At 52.8% G+C, this 25,044-nt stretch overlaps 2 protein-coding genes across 2 annotated transcripts; both read right to left on the bottom strand.

The window, feature by feature from the left end:
* Positions 1–692: 692 nt before the first annotated feature.
* Positions 693–14,086, bottom strand: VSIG10L (V-set and immunoglobulin domain containing 10 like). Its single transcript, XM_061139990.1, has 11 exons — positions 13,954–14,086; positions 11,193–11,326; positions 10,285–11,112; positions 9,599–9,892; positions 9,166–9,450; positions 8,554–8,808; positions 7,987–8,265; positions 7,269–7,565; positions 3,238–3,351; positions 2,912–3,066; positions 693–2,409 (listed from the first exon to the last, which is right to left on the bottom strand). The coding sequence occupies exons 1-11, from the start codon at positions 14,073–14,075 to the stop codon at positions 2,350–2,352; spliced, it is 2,823 nt and encodes a 940-aa protein (XP_060995973.1). The 5' UTR covers positions 14,076–14,086; the 3' UTR covers positions 693–2,349.
* ETFB (electron transfer flavoprotein subunit beta) lies at positions 14,063–24,455 on the bottom strand. Its single transcript, XM_061139992.1, has 6 exons — positions 24,331–24,455; positions 18,530–18,688; positions 18,170–18,328; positions 17,358–17,420; positions 15,519–15,677; positions 14,063–14,276 (listed from the first exon to the last, which is right to left on the bottom strand). Exons 1-6 carry the CDS (start codon positions 24,385–24,387, stop codon positions 14,106–14,108), a joined length of 768 nt encoding a protein of 255 aa, XP_060995975.1. The 5' UTR covers positions 24,388–24,455; the 3' UTR covers positions 14,063–14,105.
* Positions 24,456–25,044: the final 589 nt, after the last annotated feature.

Below are 25,044 nucleotides of genomic sequence, written 5' to 3' on the forward strand. Positions count from 1 at the left end.
GGGCCCCATCCCACATTGTCTTCCATTCCCAGGGTCCAGGGGACAGGGAGGGGAGGGGGAGGGGTGCCAGGGAGGGGGGCGGGGGGGCCCTGGGGGCCGTGTGTTCCGATTCATGGGGAGTGTTGAGACCGCCACACCAATAAACGCCTTTTTCCAAAGTCTCCGCCTGCCAGTGTCAACGTCAGTAAGCATATGGCTGAGTGGAGCGCAGACTCCTGGTCATTGGTGGTGCCTCCCCAGCGTCACTTCTGCCCTCCCCTTTCTCTTTGGTAGATTTGGAATTGACCTATTTACAGATGTGGCCCCTGATTGGCTGAAGCTACTCGGCATAGCCCGTTTCCCACTGTGACTGGTTCAGAGGTGGGCACAAGGCCCAGGGAGACTAATGAGAGAATGAACACCAGAGCAGTGTGGATTTCCCAGGAAGAGCTGCTCTTCTGGTAGGATAATGTGGCTCAATGGTATGCAGTCAAGATCTGCAGGATGTCTATTCTCCATCGCATGGAGAGATCTTGGGTCTATGGGGAGAGCACTGGTGGGGAAGACAATACATGGAGCCTGAGTGATAGAAACACCATGGAATGCAGAGTGGAAAGTCTAGAGAAACTAAGTCCATGATGACATCATTTGAGCAACTGGATCAAAACTTACCTGATGCCTACCTTCACTTACATAAGCAATAAAGTTCCATGTATGTTTAAACCAACTCATGTTAGGTTTTCAATTTCTAGTGATTACAAAAGAAATGAAAATTCTCACTGACAGATGAGATGTAGAGGTTCCAGAGACTCCAGCCATCACCTTTCTAAAAAGATCCAAGGTCTCTGTTTTCCAAAGGCCTCTTTCACACCCAAATTTAGCCAGAACGGCTCACATCCTTTCCTCCCGAGATAGACAGTTGCCTATGCTTTAATTATTTGTTTACACTTTCATTTCTGCCCACCTTCCATGACACAGACTGAGATATTTTGTTTCCCAGCCTCCATCACAGTGATATAGCCAGCTTTTGGTCAATGAGACTTAAGGGAAGTTTGCTATCAGGCTTCCAGGAAAATTTTCCCTCATTCATGTGAGGAAAGGAACCCTGCTCCCTTTTGTCATTAGGTACAGTTGTGTGAAGATGTGATGCCTGGAGCTGCAGCAGCCATCTTGTAACTTGAGACAATATGCCAACCAACTGAAGGTGGCAAAGCAGAAGGACACAAAGAATCCAGATACTTGATGGTATCACTAAGTTGTTGAAACTACTTACTACTGAAGTAGTACTGAAGTAGTACTGAAGAAACTACTTATCACTGAAACTACCTACCTCCATATTTTTGCCATCATTTATTACTTATAGCCAAAATAATCTTCACTGAAGCATTCCTTACATTTCCAGTGAGAAACTCAATTGGAAAAAGAAGTCATCCTGCTGGGGAGAGTAGCAGCAAGCCCTGAACTTCATTGGCCCCAGACATTTGATCAGATGACAAATACTTATGGATGTTTTTGTGCCAAACTCTGTGTTAAGTGCTGCTGATAACGACACAGTCTCTACCTTTGTGGAACTCTCAGTTTAGAAAGGAAGTCGGAGGTTAAACAAGTAATTACATATTTACATACAAGAAGCAGGAGGTTCAGAGCCTCTAGGACCCAATTCATAGCCAAGGCAAGTTAGGGTCATGGGTTAGAGAAGGGTCCTCTAAGATGGTAATAGTTCCCTTTACAATCGAAATATTAATGATGCAGAGCAAAGAATCCTGCTCTAGGTGCAGTAAACTCTAGAAGCAAAGCCTGGAGGCAAACTAAAGTATGATGAAGAAAAGCAGGGGTGAAATTTCTGTAAGGAGAGGATAGAGAGGCCAACAGAGGCCAAACCACAAGGCTTCAAAGGTCACAATGAGGAGCTTGAACAATATCTGAAGGGCAATGGGCAGCTCTAGAAGGGCTTAAAGAGAAGAGGTATGTGATCTGATTTAAGATGAAGATTCTGGGAGCTGGATGGGGCGTAGCCTGGAGGAGGCAAACATCGATATAGGAAGACCTTTCCAGAGAATGAGGCAGGGCACCCTCTCCAGCTCCCAGCCGCAGCACGCCCTGCCCACCGCCACAGACCCTTGCCCACTTGAAGGCTGTACAAACCACACTGTTCGGTTAGCAGGAGTCTCTCCCAGCCCTGGAGTCCCATCTCCTTAGTTGAATAAATACAGGGAGAGTCTTCTTGGGCGCTGAGAGAGGGAGACGGGAAGTTCCACTTTCCAGGTCCAACCGTCAATCACAGCGGGACAGGAAGTCCGAAGGCGAAATAGGAGGCGAAATAGGAAGTCCCGCCCCCGAAGTCCTGCACAGAGCAAGTCACATCTCTGCTCACACCTGTGTGGCCGCCCGAATGGTTTTGGGGCCCCCACCTGGAGGCATGCTGGTGGCCTAGAAGAGAGAAGAGGGACAGGGGATGAACACAAGAGTTACCCTGGATGTGACCATAACTCACCCTTTCCTAGCGCTAGCTGGCACCATTCCAAAATTAACTGAGTTCCCTCCATTTGCAAGGGGGAAAAAAGGTCTAGTCACCCTTGGGAGAGATAAGGCATACAACAATTCAAATTTTATGGGGAAGAGATGTTCTGTCCCACTTCAGAGAGAAAATGGAAGTTTTCCCAATTTTTATGGAAATGAATGACGGCGTTTTGGAGAAATTGGAATTTCATGCATATATATATATATATATATATATATATATATATAGATGGATGGAAAGTCCTGTCCAGCTTCTATGTATCAAAAAAAAAAAAAAAAGAGGGGGAAAATCTATCAACTTTCTGAACCAACAAAAAAAGCTGGAGGAAGAGAATTCTGACTATCTCCTCTGCCTGACTAAAACACAAAAATTTCCACCCCCATTCCAGGACCCTGGAGCACCCATACTCACTGGGTGAGCCCTGATTGGGCTAGGGTTCTCCAGCGGTACTTTGAGGGGCAGAGGCTGTGGGGTCTGCACTGGGGTCACGCTCTGCACCTTCTTTTCCGGTTGGGGGGCTACAGGGGTCCACGTGCAGGGTTGCTTCTTTTTCTTACAGGCCTCTCCTGGGAAAGGAATGAGGAAGAGAAATAGGAACACTTGATTGACTGTACCCACATGCCCATTCAGTCAATGGCAAAGGAAGCTGGGTGGAACGTGGACTGGATGAGGTAACTGCTGATTGGTTCAGAGGCTGAACCAGTGGGACTCTTTCCAGGGGTGGGTTCCCCACTTACTTCGAAAGCGGCACAGACAGCAGATGCACAAGAGGAGAAGAGCTGCCAGGACTGCCAGGCCTAGTAGGGACCCCAGAACGATGCCAGTGATGGCCCCGGGGCCCAGGGTGGAACCTGGAAGAAACCAAGAGAAAGGGAATAAGGAGAACAGGAACCAAAGCTGGACCTGTTTCCTGAGCCTTCTACCTCAACCCTCTGCTCATCAGAACCCAGGAATCTGAGACCCCCACACCCTCAGTTCATTAAATGTTTCCTGAATGACTGTGATGTGGCTGGCATTCTGTCAGGTGGTGAAGATCCATTGGTGAGCAAACCAAGATACCTGCTGTCCTATGGGTTAATATTAATATTAGGAAGGAAATCAGAAATGAATGTGCAAATAGATAACATAATTACAGATTGTGTTCAGAAGAAAAAATAAATGTGCTATGATGGAAATTTGCTTTTGATGTCTCTGCTTTCAGGAGCAAAAGCAGACACATCACTTTGCTGGCAAAGGTCCCTATAGTCAAAGCTATGGTTTTTCTAGTAGTCATGTACAGATGTGAGAGTTGGACCAGAAAGAAGGCTGAGTGCCAAAGGATTGATGCTTCTAAATTGTGCTAGAGAAGACTCTTGAGAGTCCCTTGCACTTCAAGGAGATCAAACCAGTCAATCCTAAAGGAAACCAACCCTGAATATTCATTGGAAGGACTGCTGCTGAAGCTGCAGTGCTAATACTGTGGCCACCTGATGCAAAGAGCCTACTCTTCAGGAAAGACCCTGATGCTGGAAAAGATTTAAGGCAAAAGAATGGGGTGGCAGAGGATGAGATGGATGGATGGCATCAACCAATACAGTGGACATGAACTTGAGCAAACTCCTGGGGATAGTGAAGGACGGGAGTCTGGCATGCTGCAGTCCATGCTGTTGCGTCAGACACGACTTAGCCACTGAACAACAACAAATGATAGAAATAATGGAAGGGAAGGTGACATTTAGAAAAGTTGGTGAGGGAAGGGCCTTGAGGAAGTAACATTTGAACAGAGACCTGGGGAATGGGGAGCCAGGCATGCTAAACAGGGGGACAAGGGTGTTCCCAGCAGAGGGAACAGAACATGCAAAGACTCAGAAGCAGGAAAGAGTTTTCTGTGTTCAATGAAGGCCAGGGTGGGTGGAGGATATGGAATGAAGGTGGAAGAGGTAAGGGTTGAGGTTAGAGGGATTAAGAAGGGCCAGAGCCTGGGCATGAAAGGCTTTTAAGCAAGGCAGCAGCAACGTGGTCTGCTTTGCATAACTTTGGCTTCTACGTGGAGGATGGACTGTAGAAGGGCAAGAGGGGGCATAAAGAGACCAGGAAAATGGCTACTGCAGTCAAAGCAAGAGAGGACTGTGGTGTCTGACCAGAGCGTAGAAGTGAAGATGGAAAGAAGTAGATGATTAAGAAAGCATTTTGGAACAGAACTTGTACCCTGCTCTTGTGTGAAAATTCTGTAAATTTTAATTATGTTGGATTGGCTCATAGTGCTCTTCAGATCTGCTATATTCTTCTACTTTTCTGTCTACACATTCTATTAATTTTTGAGTGTGATATTGAAACTCTAGCTAAATATCTTATCTACTTAAAAAATAACTGCAATATATAGTTGAACTATGTGTAACTTTGTTCTGTATTTTCCAAGTCTCCTGTAAATGTATTATCATACTTTCATAGTTTGAAAAATTAAAAATTTATTTATTTATTTAAAATAATATTTGTTTTTATTTATTTCTTTGACTGTGTTGGGTCTTAGTTGCAGCATGTGGGATCTACTTCCCTGACCAGGGATCGAACCCCAGGCCCCCTGCATTGGGAGCATGGAGCCTTAGCCACTGGACCACCAGGGAAGACCCTCAAAAACTTAAAACTAAAAAAAAAAAAAAAAAAGCATTTCGGAAGGAAATGATGGGACTCTTGAGATATTTGGGATGTTAGAGGTGATGTCAGCATGTGGGTGGTGCCATTTTCCAGGATAGGAAGACTGGAGAGTTGACAGGAGGGTAGTGGGCAGGGTATAGTTTGGGGAAACATCAAGAGGTCTGTTTTGGACATGTAAAGTCTGAAATGTCAGATGGACATTCAAAGTGAAGATGTCAAGTTGGGAGGTGGCTTTTCAAGTCTGGAGTTCAGCGGTCTGGGCTGGAGATCAGACATTTGAGAGTCATCCGAGTATTGATGATATTTAGTCAGTGAGAATGGAAAGGCCACACTGGTGAGAAATATAGGTGGAGAAGAGAGCTAAGGATGGACGCATCCAATACTTTAGAAGCTGGGAGTATTCGCAACTACTGAAACCTGCGCGCTTCACAGCTAGAGAGTCTGTGCACTGCTATGAAAGATCCTGCCTAACACGATGAAGATCCTGTGTGTCGAAACTAAGACCAATGCAGCTAACTAAATACATAAAAAATTTTAAAAGGAAGTTGGAGAGTGTTACTAATTGTCTCCTCCTGCAAAAGATACAGTATACGTGTGAATGTGACTTTACTTGGAAATACAGTCTTTGCAAATGTAATCAAGATGATACGCAAAGACTTCATTTCCAAATAAGGTCACATTCACACATATTGATGGTCAGGATGTCAGAATACAGTAGGTCCCCCTGCCACTTTATCTGCAGGGGATACATTCCAAGGCCCCCAGTGGATGCCTGAAGTCATGGATAGCATCAAAACCTACGGATCTACATTTTCCCAGCATCACTACTCTGGCCCTTTGGGGTCATTAATAAGTGAAATAAGCGTTTCTTGAACACAAGCCCTGACATACTATGACAGTTGATCTGACAACCGAGACAGTTTCAAAGTAACTAACAGACAGGATATGCTGAACAGAGAGATGACTCACTTCCCAGGCGAGATGGAGTGGACAGCATGAGATCTCACCATGCTACTCAGGCATGCAATTTAAAACTTATGAATCGTTTATTTCTGAGATTTTCCATTGAATATTTTCAGACCACAGCTGACCCCTGGTAACTGAAACCTCAGAAATCAAAACCGAGGAAAAAGGGGCTACTGTATCTTTTGCATGGGGAGGCACAATTCAACCAATCAAGTCCAGATGAGATCATGAGTGTGGGTGCGCATTGGATATGACTTGTGTCCTTACAGGAAGACAGAGACACATATAGGGAGGAGGGGGAGACTGTGGGAGGCTGGAAGCAAAGGCTGGAGTAATGCCAAGGACTGACGGTCACTATCAGAAGATAGAGGGCTGCCCTGGTGGCTCAGCTGGTAAAGAATCCGCCTGCAATACAGGAGACCTGGGTTTGATCCCTGGGTTGGGAAGATCCCCTGGAGAAGGGAACAGCTACCCACTGCAGTATTCTGGCCTGGAGAAATCCATGGACTATATAGTCCATGGGGTCGCAAAGAGTCAGACATGACTGAGCGACTTTCACTTTTGCTTTATCAGAAACTAGAAGGAGGCAAGCGAGGATTCTTCCCAGAATCTCAGAGGCAGGGACTTCCCTGGGGTCCTGAGGTTAAGAATTCACCTTCCAATGCAGGGGATGTGGGTTCGCTCCCTCACTGGGGAACTAAGATACAATGTGCTTTGGGACAACTAAGCCTGTGGGCTGCCATGAAGCCCCAGTGCAGTAAAAATTTAAAAATTAATTTAAAAAAAGAATCTGCCTTATTCAGACGGGACACACGGTTCAGTCCCTGGTCAGGGGACATGCCACAGGCAGCTAAGCCCCGTGGGTCACAACTAAAGAAAAGCACACATGCTCTAGAGCCCAGGTTCCACAAGAGAAGCCCATGCACCACAAGGAACACACAGTACAGGAAAAAAAAAAAAAAAAAAAACTCAACAATCTCAGAGGCAGCGTGACCCTGCACAGACTCCTGGCTTCCAGAGTTGGCAGAGAATACATTTCTGCTGTTTCCAGCCACACAGTTCAAGGCATCTAATTACGGCAACCCCAGGAAACTAACGCAGAGAAAGAAGGAAGATCCAACTAAAGAGACTTGAGAGGAGGAAGTCCAGGAGAAAGGCTCCAACTCACCAGCCTGGTAGACCTGGCTTTGGGAGGGCGTCCCTGGCTGGCCTCCCAGGGTGGGCAGGATACGAAAGACCCAGGTCCTAGGGTTCTGAAGAGGGAGGGGCACCACAGCTGACCGCTCCCGAGGCCCCAGGATGAGCAAGGAGACCCAGTCCTTGGAGGCAATGGCTCTGCCGGGCTCAGGGCCCTCCACCTGTGCCTGGATCCGGAAACGGCTGATCAGGGCCCCGCGTTCCACATCCCAAGTCAGCACCACTGCATCCCGGGTTCTCTGCAGCCTCCACGAGGAGATGGATGGTCCTGGGGGGTGGGGGAGGTGGAACGGGGGGTCAAGGTGGAAACTGGATTCACTGGTTCAAGAGGGAAAGGAACAGGGTCACGGACCTGGACTCCTAAGTCCTAGAAGCAGAGGGTCTGGAGACCCCAACTCCTGGATCTAAGAAAGGAAGAGACTGGGGGCCTGGACTCTTGGGTCTGAGGGAGCAAGGGTCTGAGCGTTCCCTGGAAGAACTGACTGGGGTCCAGGATTCCGTGAGAGATCAGGGATCTGGGGGGTGGGAGTCCTAGGGTCTGGGGTTGGAGGAGGCCCAGGACCAAGATCTCTGTGTCTAAGGGAGGAGGGGCTGGAGGTCTGGAGCCCTAGGTGTGAGGGAGGAACTGGCTGGAATCCCAGTCTCCTGGGTTTGGGAGAAGAGAGGTTCTGGGAGAAAATGGGACTCACCAGTGAGGGTGACCTTGTCGCCCCCAGCACCCAGCGCCCCACTGCACAGCACGGAGTAATTTCCCAGGTCCCTGTCCAGGCTGAAGTTGCCGATGAGAAGTCTCCGCCCATCCTCGGTGAGCCGCAGGCGTCCCCCGCCTCCTGGGGCTAGGGGCCGCCCTTCCCGGGCCCAGGATGCTCGGGAAGGTGGGGGACAGCCAGACACCAGCAGCGCTACCTCTGCCTCCCCAGACTGTGTCTCCTCCACGATCGGATGAAGCAGGACCTCTCGGGGGGCCTCTGCAGGCGGAAGAAACCCGAGCAAGAAAGTCAAAGAAGGCCTCCTGTGCCCTTTGGTGAATCTAATAGGGCACCTTAGCCACAAGAGGAAGATTCTGGGAACGTGTCAGTTCTCTTGGTAGGTCCAGGAAAGAAATTTTGGACCGGCCCCTGCCTGAGTTATAGAGAAAACCTCCAAACATCTGTAGGGTTAAAAACAGGAAATCCCCCTTCCTCGGGTCCTAAAGGAGCAAAGCAGTAGCCCCTCCTCCTCGGGGGAAACAGTAAGGAAATCCCACGGGCTCTCACCCGGGGTGACAGTGCACGTGCGCGTGGTCATCAGGTGGCGAGCAAGGCAGGTGACGGGCACGCCGCTGAGCCGGGGGTGGGCGGGGACCACTGCCTGGAGCACAGAGGACGCCAGTCCCTCCCGGACGCCTTCGGGGAGACCCTGGAACTTCAGGGAGGCGGCAGGGACCCCGCCTGGCCACGAGCAGCGGAAGCGGAGGCTGCGATCCCCAGGACCCCCTTCGACGGAGCACTGAGGGGACCCGGGGGGCAGATCTGTGGAGGAAAGAGAGAGATCAAGGGGTCAGTCGGCTCTGTTCCCGTTCCCCCCTCTCCCCAGCCCCTTCACTCCTCTTCTTCACCTGACCCCGCCCTGTAGGCACTGACCCCGCCCATTCTCGTGCAAACCCCTCTCGCTTTCTGGCAACTCCGGGGCTAAATGGACAGCCACTGGCCATCCTTGCTCCTCGCCTTCTCCTGGGCATCCCTGTTCCTCTACAGAGATCTCCGCCCCTCCCCGCTGGCCCCGCCCCCTCCAGGAGTCCCAGCCGCTCGCTGGTACCGCCCCTTCTCCCGGGCATCCCCGCCCCTCCTAGATGGCCCCGCCCCTGTATCCTGCCATGCAGCGCTCACCAGCCACCGTGAGGTTAAGCAGAGAGCGCCGGCGGCTGCTGGTGCGCGGGTTCGTGGCAATACAGGCGTAGGCGCCGGCGTGGCCGGGCCGGACCGCGGGCAGCAGGAGGTGCGGGCCAGCGGGCACGGCGGCCTCGGCGGGGTCGGCCAGACTCCAGGTGATGTCGGCCGGTGGCCGCGAGGCGGCGGTGCAGCTCAGGGTCACGTTGCTGCCCGCGGTGACATACAGGGCGGGACTGGCATCGCGGTTCGAGGAGACAGTGATGACCGGCAGATCCGGGCCATCTAGGCAGAGGAAGGGGGTTGAAACCGCGAAGGTCGGGGTCATCTGGGGCCGCCCCAGGATTTCCAAAGGCTGGACATCCTCCCTAGCGACTCCAGGAGCCTGAGCCCTCAGATCCGTGTCCCCAACCCGAGGCGTCCCCCCACTCACAGAAAACACTGACGTTGGCCGAGGCCTCCGAGTGGCCGAAGGGGCTGTGGACGCGGCAGGTGTACCGGGCGTGGTCGCTGCGCATTGGACGCGCGATGAGAAGCTGGTCGCCCTCTGCGCGGATCCGCGGTGGCTCGGCTCCCGCAGACTCCACTATATCCAGGGCGCGTCCGTCCCGCGTCCAGCTCAGCTCCCCGTGACCCGGCCCCCACCCCATGCAGCGCAGCCGGAGCTCCGCTGCTCCCTCCTGGGTCTCCAGAGCCTCGGGCTGCATGGACAGCTCGGGCACGGGCTCTGGGGGAGGGGGCACGGGCTCAGGACTAGGCTCTCAGTCCCTGCGGCCCTTAGGTCTGAGACCCAGTCCCTGCCACCTCACACCCAGGACCTGGCCCAGCTGAGTCTCGGTCTTAGCCCTCCTCTTAGCCCCAAGAATCCTTTCTCACAGACTGAGTCCCCAACTCTCTCCTCTCTGGGACTCAGGAGCCAGTGCCCCCAGGAATTTTGGTCCCCAGGTCCAACTTCCCTCAAGCATCAGCCTTGACCCCCAGCTCCTCTTCTGCCTCTTCCCGACCCAGGAGTCCTCTCCCTTGTCTGTGAGCTCTTGGGCAGGACACATCTGCAGAACAGCAGCAACCTGCCCCCAGCAGGCCCTGCGGTCAGTTCTCCGAACCTCAGAGCCCACTTACCATACACACCCACCGTGAACTCCCGGATCTGCCGGGGGACCCCGGCCCGGATGACCTCTGCTGTGTAGACCCCAGCATCTTTCAGCTGAGCAGAGGTGAGCTCCAGGCGCCCTTGAGTCTGGTCAAATTGTAGGCGGTCTTGGTAAGCGGGGTCCAGGCTAGTCAGAGGGGCCCCTGGCCCCAGGCCCCCCGCTGCTAACACCTTGGAACCTCGGCGCCAAACTACCAGAGTGGGTGGGGGGCCAGGGCTGGGGACTGGAACCAGCCGGAGTTGGATGGTGGTCCCCACCATGACTGCAAGAGGCTCTCCCGCCTGCAGGGGGAAGCTTGTCCCCGCATGGGCCTCTGAGGACACTTTGGAACCCAGGCTCTGGGCAGAGAACTCAAGATCCCCATCCTTAGGGGAGTATTTTGAAGCTGAGGCCTCCACAGAGACTTTAGTATCGGGGACGTGAGCAGAAATGCTGGAAGCTGGGGTCCTAACAGACAAGGAAGGCTCCCAGCTTGGGGCTGCAACTTGTGAACCCAAGGTGTCAGGAGACACACTGGAACTGGGCATTCCAGAGAAGGGTTCCAGATTCAGATTTTTGCTCTCAGCAGAAATATTGGACCCGAAGGAACTGTTCAAATTTAGCCCCTTGGGAGACCATTTGGAAAGCGGGGTGGAGACTTTTGAGCCTGCCGTCTGATCTGGGAATTTCCAGCTGGGGGGATGGGTGGAGGGAACTTTCGCACCCGGGCCCTGGGAAGAGCTTTCTGGGTCCGAAGAGAGACTGGTTCTCTGAATTTCAGAAGAGGCTTGGAAGGCGAGGACCTCTACTCCGGAGGCTGCAAAGGAGAGGAGGGGAGGGTGTTGCTGGGCTGCAGAAAAGGGAGCAGGTGGGGAACCGGCTGAGTCGGGGGCTTACCCAGGAGCAGGAGGAGTGGCAGAGCCCGTGAGGTGTCCATGATGCTGGCCGCACCTGCGAGGATACTGGAGCAAGACCTAGGGCCTGCACTGATCCCTCCAGGGCTGGACAAGTCTGACAGGACTGGTAGCTTCCTGGGCGGGGAAGAAAGAAAGATGTAGTGGGAGGTGCCAGCATCCCCCACCCGGATCTGGTGGCTGAGCCACCAACCCCACCCTATTTGTCCTCATCAGCTGGTCCGATCTTGGGGCGGGTGCCTAACCTGACCCCTGCACTCCCCACTTGCCTGGGGAGGGGGGGCAGGGAAGATGGTGAGAGTGGAGTCCCAGCTGGAAACTTAGTCCCAGCTGGAACCAAGCTTGTGGAGAGGGGCAGGGGAGGCGAAGCCAGGAAGACTGCCTGGAGGAGGGTGAGACACCCTTTCAGAGATGCCCCACCCCCACCCCCGCTTAATGGCTGTGGTCTTCTTCCTCTGCAGCCTCCTGGCCTCTGGTCCACTCTGTCCTGCCAGGCCTCAAATACTCGTCTGATCCTGCTCCTCCTCTGCTCTCCATCGTCCCTTTTTGCCCTCAGGGGCGTTTTGAGTGGCTGTCTTCCACCCAATCAAATCTCCTGAGACCCAGAACTGTGTCTCCTTGACCCCTAGACCTTCACACACCCTCTGTCCCACTAAACTTAGGATCTTTCCTCTAACCCCACCCTCCAGGATTCTCCATCTCCAATCAGCTCCACCTTCTAGAGGGATGCTGGAAGCCTTCCTCCGGCCTTCTTGCCCTCACTTCTGTCAATCTCCAGATCCCATACCACCCCCTTGGTCCCCTGAATCTCTCTGCTCCATCCCTTCTTCTCTTTCTATTGGCATGACCCCAGCACAGTCAGGAAGGCCCTGACTTCCTCTGCCCCCTTGCCTAGCCTCCCTCCAGCCTGTGGATCCCCAGATGGTCCTCAAGTCTTTCTAACCCCAGAGCTGCTCCCACCCCAGCCAACCCTCACAGCCCTCCCATGGCTCCCCAGCACCTGCCCTGGGAAGACAACCAAGTTCCTCATCTGAACATCCAGGTCCTGCATCACTCAGAGCCACCCACTCCTTTTCCCCTCCAGCACTTACTCTTTGAACACCTCACCATTCTTCAGCCCATCTCTCCCTCCCAGCCTTGGCCCGGACAGTTTCCTCTGCCTGGAATGTTCTGGCTCACTCCCCCACCCCCTCCCACCTAGCTAAACCACAACTTGTCCTTCAAGTCTCACCTTATTAGGAACCAAAATAATAATTACCCACTTATCATGGGTCGGGTACCATGCAAAATGCTTCTCAGGCATTATCGGCCAGAGCCCCTTCTAAACGCTCTATGAACTGAATGTTTACGAACCAGGATACTGTGGCTCGGAGATGTCAAGGGACCTGCTGGAGGATGCCCAGGCAGGGGGAAGAGCTTAGTCTGTGACGGTCAGGCTGCTCACTCCTCCTGAGAGCTTCCCCCACCACCCTATGCTAATGATAATAATGGTCATAATACAGAGTGAGCATTTTCTGCACGTCAGGTATGGTTCTGAAGGTGCTATTGTAATTAACCCTTCAAAATCCCATGGGGTAGGTTTTGTAGCTTTAAAATGGCAACAAATGCCACACTTCTTCTATTAGGAAATAGGGCCTATGCCCCGTTTCCTTGGATCTGGGTGGGCTCTGGGACTGTTGGACAAGAGGGTACAGCGCAAGCGGCCCTGCGTGTTTCTGTATCTAGGCCTTGAGAGACTGGCACTGCCCACTGTCTGTACTGTGGGGCACTCCCTCTTTGGAGCCAGCTGCCATGCTGAGAAGAAGCTCAATCACCCCCATGGAGAGGTATCATGGCCCCTGGCCAACAGCCAGCTCAAGTCAACAGCCCCAGCCAGCTTGCCAGGCATGTGACTGGGGCATCTTGGACTTCCCATTAGAGCCATCCAAAGAGATGCTGTGTGGAGAAGAGGCAAGCTGTCCCTGCCAAACCCTGCCCAAACTTCAGATTTACGAGCAAAGTAATTGTAGGTAAAACTAATTATGCCATCAAGTTTTAGAGAGGTTTGTTACGCTGTGATGGGTTTCCCTGGTGTCTCAGTGGCAAAGAATCTGCCTGCAATGCAGGAGACCTGGGTTCAATCCCTGGGTCGAGATCCCCTGGAGGAGGGCATGGTAACCCACTCTAGTATTCTTGCCTGGGAAATCCCATGGACAGAGGAGCCTGGCAGGCTACAGTCCATGGGGTTGCAAAGAGTCAGACAATACTGAAGTGACTTAGCATGCATCTTATGCCGTGACAAACAAGCAGAAAACAGGTATCATTACTGACTCCACTTGATGGAGCAAGAAGCTCAGGCTCAGAGAATAGGAGCCTGCCAAAGGTTCTCCCAGGGCCAGGGACTGGCCAGGCTGGGAGCTGAACCTGGGTTAACCAGGCCCTTAACCACCATACCAAGCTCTTCGTGTTTCGATCGTCCACATGAGGAAACTGAACATCAGAGACAGGAAGGAACTCACTCAAAATCTCACAACTGTTAAGTATGAGAGTGAGGCTCTAAAATCACTGTCTCTGACTCCAGGATGCAGCGCTTCATCCCCACCCTAGGTTTGGATTATCTGCTGCTTATCTGTCTGCCCACTCAGGACCAGAGCTTCCAGCCTCATTCCCTCTTGTGTCCCAAGTCTCAGCAAAGGCCAGGCACCCATGTCTGTCCCTCCTTCAACACGAAAGTTTCTCACAGGCAAGGACCTGATATGACTCACCTGGGTCCCCAGTGTCGCCCAGCACAGGACCTGGCACATGGGAGACTTGAGTAAATGTTCACTGAATGAATGAATGGATTCCTGGGGAATGAGTTAATAGAGACAGACGTAGGAAGAGTCATGGTTTTATTGCTGGGTTTCAGGGAAGGGGCTCAGATGTGCCCAATCTCCTTCAGTTTGGCCACCAGGTCCTCTGTGGTCTCCACCTTGACGCCGGCCGTGCGCTGGGGTGGGTCTTCCACGCTAATCACGGAGATCTTGGAGGTCAGGTCCACGCCCAGGTCCCCTGCCTTGATCACCTCGATCTTCTTCTTCTTGGCTTTCTGCACTCGGGAGGCCACGGTTTCACAGGGCTGCCCCAGCCCCTGCCCACCCTCTTGCGGCCCCTTTCCATGGGTGCCACACCTGCAGAACCACTCTCACTGGCCGAACCCTTCTGGATCTGCCCACTGGCCAGGGCACAGGGCCACACTTGGTGTGGACAATTCCTGCTGGCTGGGATGCCCTGGGGAGCACTCCTATTGTGGAAGTCCCCCTTTAGTCAACCACCGTAGGAAGGCTGGAAAGGGCTGGAAAAGTCATCCTCTGGCAATAATAACTCAATGGACCTTTGGCCAAGATGACCAATTGCACTCTCCTTGCTGGCTGAGATGACTCAGTGAACCCTCCCTGTTAGATGAAATGACCCACTAAAAACTCCCTATTGGCTGGGATGACACATTAAAATCCTATTGGCTGAGATGATTCACTGAACCCTCCCTATTGGCTGGGATGACACATTAATAATACCTTCCTATTGGCTGAGATAACTCACTGAATTCACCTATTGGCTATGATGACTCAATGAACCTTCCTTGTTGGATAGATGACAAACTGAATGCTCCCTATTACTTGAAATGACATGCTAAATTCTCCAGTTTGGCTGAGAAAACACAATGAACTCTCCCTATTGGCTGAGATGCTGCATTGACCGCACCCTATTGGCTGACATGGCCCACGATGTTCTTCCTATTGGCTGAGATAACACACTAAACCCTCCCTATTGGCTGAGATGATACACAGAACTCTTCCTATTGGCTGAGATGACAGAATGAACCCATTCTAGAATCTAGATGAACAGTGAACTCATCATGTTTGCCAAGAGATCCCATGAACTCTTCCTAGTTAGTCACGATGGCCTAAATGATTCTTTCCTGTTGGTAATGATTACCAGCGGAACCCTCCCTGATGAACCAAGATGATCTAATTGGCTAAGATTACACAATGAACTTTTCCCATATGTTGGAATGATGGGTAACCCTTCCTATTGTCCAGTGAATCCTTTGTGTTGGCTGAGGTGACCAGAAAACCTGCCCTGTTCACCAAAACAGCACCCTCTCCCGGAACTCTCACTATTGGCAGAAATGATTCAGTGAACCCTCTGTCAGCCAGACTCACCAGGTGGCCCCTTCCTTTGGAGATGTCCCTTGGGTCTTCTCTCCTCCCACCTGACCACCAGGAAGGCATGGGGCCTGAAGCACCCACCCCTTCCCAGCCCCCCAGTGGCCCCTCTGCCAAGTACTCACCATGATATTGGGCAACGTCGCATAGCGGGGCTCATTGAGCCGCAGGTCAGCGGTCACCACAGCAGGCAACTTCAGGCGCAGAGTCTCCAGGCCTCCATCAATCTCCCGCTCCACTTTGATCTTGTCCCCTTCCAGTGTCACCTGGGAGGCGAATGTGCCCTGGGGAGAGACAGCGCGGGGGAACACAGGGGAGGTTAACTAAGGAAGTCACAGAGAGGGATCTCAAAAATCCAGGGCAGGGTGTCTTTCTTGGGACCCAGGGTACAATTCCTAATATCCTAAACCTACCCACTGGATCTCCCTTTCTTAATGACAACGAACATGTGTTGAGTATGGGACACTGTTCCAAGTGATTGAAATGTATTAAGTCATCAGATCGTCTTAGGGACTCTACGAGGTAAGTGCTATTATCCCACTTTACAGATGAGGAAAACTGAGGCAGAGAGAGGCTCAAAAATATGTCCAGGCTGGTTCAAGGCTCGTGTCATGGTCTCATTTACCCATCTTTCTGTCCCCAAGAGCTCCTTTGAGACCTCTTGACAACAGTACCTCATGTGTACCTTGATCCTCAAAACATCCTCTGGGGCCCCACCTTCTTCACATAGCACCCACCCCCTGGCCCAAGGCTCTTGGGTCCTTTGGTCCTGAATCACCATTTCCAGATGTGACCCACACCCTCTGTCTAACCAATCTGTTCTCTCTATTGTGTCACTTATTCACTGGACAAATCTTTCAGGTCTCACCCGGAATGTCCCATGAGCCTGCTCTTGGAGATACACCATGAACACAACTGATAAGGTTCTGACTTTGGGGGCATTTACCCTGCAGTGAAGACCACCAGTAACCAAGTAAACACACAGTGGCCACTAGTCACATGTGGCTTCTGAGCACGTGAAATGTGGTTAGTTCCACTGAGGTGTGGATGGAATTTTTCATTTTATTTCATTAATTTAAATTTTAAAACCAATAAGCAAGATCCATTACCATAACTGTGGTGATGGTTTCACGGGTGTAGAATATACATATAACACATATCAAAGTTCACTTAACTGAACACTTTATATATGTGCAGTTTATTATACAGGTCAGTTTTATCTCAATAATGCCGCTTAAAATAAGGATATTTAATGGTTATTTAAGCCTGTTTGGAACAACTTGGGCATGTGAATCTACTTTTTCAATAATAAGTTTTAAGAATCTAAATATTTCTGATAGAAACTGAGCATCTGAATTGAAATAATCTGTAAATATAAAATACACACTGTATTTTCAAAAACCTCATACCAAAAACCAAGAGTACCCAATATTTTTTCTCTGTGACATGTTGAAATAATATTTTCGATATATTATGTGAAATAAAATAAGATTGAAATAAATTTGGCCTCTTTTACTTTTTGAATGTGGCTGTGAAAAATTTTAAATGACTTCTGTTATTTGCATTTCTATTAGGCGGGAATGGGACTCATGGGGTTGGAGAGGGAGCATATTTCATAGATGGTGGGCAAGGTAGGCCTCTCTGAAGAGGTGAAACCTGAGGAGAAACCTGGAGGTGAGTGAAAAGCCCTGAGGCGATCTGAGAGAACCCTGTTCCAGGCTGAGGGAACACCAAGTGCAAAGGCCCTGGGGCAGGGCTGAGTTGGATGTGGCTGAGGAGCAGCAGGATGGGGAAGGGGCACGTGAAGGCCCAGAGGAGGCCTGGAGTCTTGCCTGTCGACCCCACTTCTGCCCACTGGAGCAGGCGTCTAACTTCACACCTGCCTCCCTCCAGGAGGGCAGAGATGGGGTGGCTGTGTTCTGAACCCCCAGGCCTTCAGCAGATGGTCCCCACTCTGGCCTCACCTGTGGCCAGTCCAGAAATCCGGCTGTCATCTGCCCTGTCTGGTTACAGTCATCATCGATGGCCTGAGTGGAGAAGAGAGAAGATTGTACAACAATGGGGTTTCTCAGGAACCATTTGGGCTTTTGTTTTGGAAAGGAGGCTGGCAGACGTTTCTATAACAGGCCAGGTAGAAAATATAAACTCTCTCACGATCACTCAGCTTTGCTCCTATAGAGCACAAACAGCCATAGACAATAGGTGTCTACATAAACAAATGTGGTAGCATTTCAATAAAACTTTATAAAATCAGTGGTGGCCATGGACCAATTTGCTGACTCCTGGTCCAAAATGATCCTGTCCCCTCACTTAGGCCCCGAGAGAGGCAGTCACTTGTTGAGGAGCACACAAGGGGCCCTGGTATTCCTGATGCAAAGTCTTTGCCCCTTCTCTAAATATTCCAGCGGTGTCGCTCTAGGCACACCGGTTCTGATTGCACAGAGGAACCACATGAATGGCATCTGGGTCAGTGGGAACACCTTATCTCCGACGCCAGTGATTAGTTCAAGGATGGACACATGACTCCAGCTGGACCAATGAAGAGTCAGCTCTGAAAGTTCTGCTGGAGTCCTTGGGATAGAGGTTCCTGTCTTTCTGCTGGGGTTCTCAGGCTGCTGGGATGTGAGCCTGCAGCTACAGAGAGTAAAGCCAAGACAGAGTTACAGAGTGTACAGCATATGGGACCTGGATCAAGCTGTGCCTGAAGCTTCCTTACATGAACTAGTAAGTTTGCTTTTTCGCCTCAGTCAGTTTGAATCATGATTCTGCCACCTACCTGCTTTCCCAGCAGCACCAGGTCCACCTTCTCCTTCTCTGCCAGCTTGGCCAGGACCCGAGCCACCTGCAGGGGCCCCAGGTGATTCGCTTCTGCAGCTGGCACCTCCACGTGGATGCCCCGGTCTGCACCCATGGCCAGAGCAGTGCGGATTGTCTCCTGTCAGGCAAAGAAGAGGCTTGACTGGGCTTCTAGCCTGTGGGGGACCCAGGAGTGCAGACCCCCAGCCCCTTCCTCCCTCAGACCCAGGGGTCCAGCCCCCAGCCCCCTCCTCCCTCAGACCCAGGGGTCCAGACCCCCAGCCCCTCCTCCCTCAGACCCAGGACTTGGGGCTCCACCCGTCCCCAGGCCCCCAAGCACCTGGCACTGGACAGGCCCACAGCTGACGGCAATAATCTCCTTCACAAGCTTCTTCTCCTTGAGCCGCACGGCCTCCTCCACGGCGATCTCACAGAAGGGGTTCATGGAATGCTTCACGCCATCCGTGACCACACCCGTCTTGTCGGGCTTCACCCGGATCTGCTCAGCCAGGAGGGGAAGGGGCAGGGTCAGCGGGAAGCAGGTGAGGAGGCAGGGGCTGAGACATCAAGCCCCACCCAGGCTGGATGGGGACCACCTGCGTGCGTGCTAAGTCGCTTTGGTCCTGTCCAACTCTTTGCGACGCTATGGCCTGTAGCCCGCCAGGCTCCTTTGTCCGTGGGATTCTCCAGGCAAGAATACTGGAGTGGGTTGCTGTTTCCTTCTCCAGGGGATCCTCCCGATCTAGGGATTGAACCTGTGTCTCCTGTTTGGCAGGTGGATTCTCTACCCTGAGCCACCAGGGAAGCCCCCGAATGGAAGTAACTGTCCCACAGTCACGTGGTCAGTTGGCAGTGCCCTGGGCCCCAAGCATTCTAGTCTCCTTTGGTACCACCTGACGAATCCTGGAGGAGTCAGGGAGCTGTGAGACAGGATGAGGGGAGCCCCACCCAGTCTGATGTTGGAGGCTATCAGGGGAGGATTCCCTGAGGCAGTGGCAGTTGAGCTGAACCTGAAGGGGAACTGGCATTGAGGAGGTAAAGTGTGTGGGAAAGTGTCAGGGGTGGGGGGAGCATGTGCAAAGGCCCTGGGGTTTGAGGAGTCCCAGGGAGCTGGTACGGCAAGGGGAATGCAGTGTGCTGTTGCAGGGGCTGGCAAGGGCTGGACCGGTGTGATTCTCAAGATGTCCACATCCTAACCCTTGGAACCTGTGATTGTTGCCTGCATGTCACCTGCATGTGACTGCTGCCTACGTGGTAAAAGGGACTTATACAAAAGTGCTTACGTTCAGGATTCTGAGAGAGGGAGGTTACCTGGGATGATCCAGGTGGGCCCAAACGAGTCACAGGTTCCTTATAAGTGAAAGAGGGAGGGGAGAGAGTGTCAGGGTCCAGGAGAGAGACTGAAAATGCTATGCTGCTGACTGAAGACAGAGAAAGGGGCCGCAAGCCAAGGGATGCAGGGGGCCTCCAGGCACTCACAAAGGCAAGAGACAGATTCTCTCCTGGAGCCTCTGGAAGGCACACAGCCCTGCTGACACCTTGAACTTAATCCAGTAGACTCATGGCAGACACCTGACCTCCAGAAATGGAAGAGAAGGAATCTGGGTTGTTGGGAGTCACACAAGTTTACAGTAACTAGTTACAGCAGCAACAGGAAAGGAATATGACTGTCCAGGGCCTAGCAGGCCCCACCGGGGAGCTGGGCCTTGATCCAAAGAACAGCATAAAGACGTGAGTGCATCCAACTTAAGTTTGCACAAGGTCATTCTGGATCCTTGGTGGAGAAAACTGGAAAAATGGCAAGAGCGTTAAGTGGGGACTAGGTGGCTGTTGGTCACTGAAATCAGCCATGACTCTGGTTTGGACAGTCGTGACAGTGGTGATGGGGAAGTGGATGGGCTGGAGGTCTTTGGAGGTGAAACTGACGGGGTGCCAGGGTAGGGGAGGGGGAGCGGTGAGAGGGAAGGGTCCAGCAGGACTCTTGGGTTTCCAGTGGGTGCAGAGTGGGGGACACTGAGCTGGGCTGCAGCCTGAGACAGAGATGCCCAGAGGAGCTTGGCTTGGGAGCCTACATAAACCTGGCTCAGGACCTCCCTCTCTCTTTTCCTTGAACAGAGCAGATCCCGCGTGACAGCATGGCCCCAGGCGGGACACTGGGACTCTCTCTCTTACTATGTCCCTGCACCGGCTTCTCTGGGCCTGGGGGTGGGGGAGGTGTGGCTGTTCCTCCCATCCACAGGACGGAACTGAGATGGGAGTGTGGGATTTGGGGAGGGGGTCTCCCCATCTGCCTGTGCCTCAGGGACTGGTAACATTAAAAGGCAGAGGGGGAGAAAGAGAAAAAGAACAACCCTATCCCAGTTTTGGAAAAGTCATCTTGACACCAACAATAGGGCACAGCCTCTAGCACTTAATCAATTCACTTTACAGAAAAAGCCATGGAGCAAACACCATGCACCAAGTCCATGTTTTGTTTTGTTTTTTTCCTACTAGAACCTCCACTGGGTGGATCACACAGGATTTCCCCAGATAGGCCCTTGGCTCCATCCCTCACCTCCTTCTGCCTTCCCTGGCCATCTTCCTCAAACTGCAACCCTCTCAACTCTCCCTGTCTCATCTTTCTCTGTCTCTTTCCGTCACAATGCCCAACCCCCTGCCACAGGACATATGTCAGATGTGTCTTCTCCCCAGCAAAAATCAACTCCACGAAGACAGGAATTTATGTGCATTTTGGTCATGACTATATCCCCTGGGCCTAGCATAGTGCCTGGCACATGGTTGGTGCATTAAAAGTATTTGACGGATGACTAAATGAGAGCCTGCTCACAAGGGCACTTGTCCGCTCATCAGTCACTTACTAAACAGCATGGAAACTAAAACACCAAAGCCCTTTCTTTCATTAAAAAAAAAAAAAAAAAAACAACAAAATTCAAGATAGGCGCTTCCCCTTTAAAACAGGAAAGTGGCCCCCCTAATCAGTACAAGGCCTCACTGGGGGTAGTCAGCAGGGGCCAAGGGAGCACCCCAGCCTGTTCCAGCCCTGGCAGGATGCCCAGCCCTGCACTCCTGACTCCCAGGGAGAAAGAGATGTGAGCTCTCTGGTAGTGGGGACCCGTGCCAGCTCATCTCCAGGGAAGACCTTTGAAGCTTGAGTTGTTTCCAGGCTTCAGAAACACTGCTTACTTAAATTGCTTAAGTCAGGAAACAATGGTTGGCCTGCAAACTCAGTATGGTCTTTTCTTCTTTTTTTGAATAAAGATGTTTTTATAAACTGAGGGAGATGATTCAGTGAAGCTTCCAGGCTTTCTCTTTAAGGTGCAACAAATTAACCCTCAACAGAAACAGGCAGGCAAGCCTCCAAGGGCTTTATAAGCCTTAACTCGTTTAACCATCCAAAGAGCCCAGGAGGCTGGTTACTGCCACTGCCATCCCCACTTGCTAGAGGGGGCAACCGAGGCACAGAGGCCAAGCAGGTGACTACGGAAGGCCTCAGAGACTAGGTGATGCTGAGTTGAGTTTGGACGGAAGTGAGGAAGCGATGCTGGAAATACAGAGTTGGGTCAGGCCTTGCACATCCACCCCCCCCCCCCGCCCCCCCCAAAAAAGAGCTGTCATTCTGGGGGCGGAGGGGGGGGTGGACATCTGGGCAAACAGAGGATCTTAACTAATCCAGTGTGGGAAGGGCTGAGATCAAGCCCAAGGGGCTGCGGGAGGGCCCAAGGACACAGAATAGCCTAAAGGGATGAGGCGGTGAGGGAGGGGGGCTTCCGGGAGGTGGTGACGTCATAGAATCCTTTAGCCCTATTGCGATCGATGAGATGCGAACTAGGCAGGACAAGGGAGGGATAAGAAGCAGAGGTGGGAGGGTGGAGCTGGAAAGGCAGCCAGGCAGAAGGCACAGCAGGGGCAAAGGCCCAAGGCAAGCAGCAGTCTGGTCTGTCAGGAAAGTCTAAGCAGCTTGGAGCTGCATAGGAACCAAAGAGGGGTGATGGAAGGCCAGGGGGTGAGGGCTGGACCACACAGAGGCCTGAGCATCAGGCTGAGGGACTGGGACTTTGTCCTCCGGGAGCTGGGGAAAAATGGGATGATGGTGGGGGCACAGGGTCAGCCCTGGGGGTAGGAAGCCCCCTCCAACTCCGAGGCTGGGAAGGGATGAACTGGAGAGGAGAGACTGGGGAACTGGGGAGGAGACGACACTGAGCATTCTGGTAGAAGAGGAAGCCTGAACCGCTGGAGAAGAGGGAGCAGGGCAGAGAGATGGAGAGGGCAGAAGGCACCCGGCTGAGAAATGACAGGCTGTGGAGGTGAAGGAAGGAGGCTGGGGTGGTGCCCCAGGTTTGGCCGGGTGCTTAGGGAGTTGGCACTGTTTGAATCACTTTTTTTCTGAATAAGGGACATTAACAAACACATCCAGTGAGACACCCTGGGGCACTGTGGGAGGGGCGGGCAGCGCCAACACTTCGGAAAAAGGACAGGAATTCACATAAGAAGGAATCCACACTTCTGCATTCAGCACAAACACCAGAGACACCCATGTGTCAGGTCCTGTGCTGGGCAATGCTGGGACCTAAGAAAACATTAGTCACTCAGTCTTGTCCGATTCTTTGCAACGCCATGGACTGTAGCCTGCCAGGCTCCTCTGTCCATGGAATTCTCCAGGCAAGAATACTGGAGTGGGTAGCCATTCCCTTCTCCAGGGGATCCTCCCAACTCAGGGATCAAACCTAGGTCTCTAGCACTGCAGGCAGATTCTTCACCATCTGAGCCACCAGGAAAGCCCAAGCTGAGACCTAGAGCTGGGTCAAATGTGAGCCTATCTGATGGGTGAGACAGGCATCTCAGGCCAGGGACTAGGACTAGCGCTGAGGGAGGCTATGGGAGCCCAAAGGGACAGTCAGGGTGGGGAGGACTCCAGGAGAATTGGGTCGCAGGATCCTAAAACAAGCTTGCCCCCCAAATGGTGGAGGCAACTCCCTTGTCACATGGTGCCAAGCTCTCATTAGGCCAAATGGGTGTCAAGTGGAAATGAGAGGAAGCCCTGGCTGCCTTTTGATCCTGACTGCTGCTGCCCCGCCGGGTGATCCGACCACCAACAGAACCTCCATGGGCCTGTGTCCTCACCTGTCCAATGGGATTCGTAATATCTAGATGGTAATGAAAGGACTGAATCAGTCATCTCCGTCAAGAACTAAGAACGCTCCCTAGTGCATAGCAAGGACCCACTTAACGTGAGCTGTCAACAATCACTGAAGTTTTCATGCGGGGACAGGCTTCCAGGCCCCGTGTTGGGCAATGCTGGGGACACCGAGGTGTACTCCGGAGTACTGACCGGGGTAGGGAGGTGGGGACAAATGTGGATGGACAGTCACTGCCTTCAGTCTGGTTCAGGCCAACTATTGAGACAAAGTGGCTTTTGTCTGAAGGCGTCTGTCTGATTTACCTCTGTCCAGACCAGCTTCTCTGGGGACAAGCCCGGTCCTCAGAGACTCTGCCCTCCACCCCGTCTGGTGGAGGCTGTAAGCATTTCCATCAGCTTGTCAGATTGGTTTTCATTTTAGCAAACCTTTCCCCTTCCGAGCTAGAGCCTCCTCGCTCGCCCTGGGGCTGGATAGCTTCTGGGTTCCCAGAGGACTTCCATTATAGCACATTGCCTGTGCCCAACAGTCCTCTGAGTGTACAACGCAGCTGAGTGAGTGAAATCCTGGCTCGTGTTCAAAGGCACTAACTGGGGTAAGGAGTCAGCGGGACCTGGCTGGGAATCCCGGCTCAACCCCTTCTCAGCCGAGTGGGCTCTCTGTGACTGTTTCTTCGTGCGTTAGAGGCCACGGCTCTTGCAGCAGGTAAGAAACAGAGACGGTAACTCGGCCCGCACACAGTTCTCAAGACACTGAGTATAGAAGTGGCGGAAGGGGGACGGGGTCATGACCCCAGAAGGGCTGGGTTTAAATGAACCAGGACGGGTTCTGACAGGAACCTCAGAACCTCTCCGTTCGGTGATCTCCGCTCTCAGATGTGACTTTGACGTTTGGGAGAGCGGCAGACACGGGAGGTACCAGAAGACCCTCATACGGTGGGCGCTCGTGACCCCGGAAGTACACGACCGCAGGGTTCAGGGAGGTGGGAGGGGGGGGGCCCGGTCACCTTCACCGCGAAGTCGATGACCCTCTTGACAGCCACGAGCGCGCGCAGCTCCGCCATCTTCCCGCCGCGGCAACCCGCCGGGTCCGAACTCACCTTCCGCCTCCCTGACCGCTCGCCCCACCCCCCTGCCCTCCTCTGCGCCTGCGCCCCGTGCCGCCAGCCAGCCAACCGCGGCGGCGCCCGCCTCCCCGCCCCGACAGAGGACCAATCGGGAGGCCGAGAGGCAGAATCGCCAGCAGACGCGGACCAATGGGAAGCGGCCCCTGGGGAGGGAGGCGGAACCCCAAGGGGAAGGGAAAGGAGCTTCTGGAAGGGGGCGTGGCCGGGAACGGGGGGAAAGGTCTTGCCGGGGTTGGGAGGCGTCCCAAACATTTTTCCCCAAAGCCCTCGGGGGTCGGCCCCCTCCCCGAGGTCCCCACCTCTTACTCTCCCTCTCTAGAGTGGTGAGAGCGGACGTGCTCATGTCCCCGAGCCTCTAAGTCCGCAGGTGTCCGCGCCCCTCTGTTCTCTCTGTTCCTCATCCCCTCCACGATCGCACCTCTGCGTTCACTCCTGTCCGTCCTCCCCCGCCCCCGCTTCCATTTTCCCCGCAAGTCTGCGTCCCTACCTCTTCTCCACGCGCTCCCTTGTCCCCTCCTGATTCCACAACCCCCGTGTACCTGTTCCCATCAAAACCCATGTCCTTGGTCCTACCCACGTCGGAATCTCTCTGCG

This window comes from Dama dama, chromosome 4 (genome assembly GCF_033118175.1).
Source record: "Dama dama isolate Ldn47 chromosome 4, ASM3311817v1, whole genome shotgun sequence".
NCBI classification, from domain to species: domain Eukaryota; kingdom Metazoa; phylum Chordata; class Mammalia; order Artiodactyla; family Cervidae; genus Dama; species Dama dama.

Bases quoted from the DNA above. Each gene is read 5' to 3' on its own strand.
- VSIG10L (XM_061139990.1), bottom strand. From the start codon at position 14,075: ATGACTCTTCCTACGTCTGTCTCTATTAACTCATTCCCCAGGAATCCA. The intron at 8,266-8,553 runs GTGAGAGCCCGT...TTCCGCCTGCAG, and splicing joins CACGTGCACTGTCACCCCGG to AGGCCCCCCGAGAGGTCCTG. The intron at 2,410-2,911 runs GTGAGTATGGGT...TCTCTCTTCTAG, and splicing joins GCCCAATCAGGGCTCACCCA to GCCACCAGCATGCCTCCAGG.
- ETFB (XM_061139992.1), bottom strand. From the start codon at position 24,387: ATGGCGGAGCTGCGCGCGCTCGTGGCTGTCAAGAGGGTCATCGACTTC. The intron at 18,689-24,330 runs GTGACCGGGCCC...CTGGCTGAGCAG, and splicing joins TCATCGACTTCGCGGTGAAG to ATCCGGGTGAAGCCCGACAA. The intron at 18,329-18,529 runs GTGCTTGGGGGC...TTTGCCTGACAG, and splicing joins GTGGGCCTGTCCAGTGCCAG to GAGACAATCCGCACTGCTCT.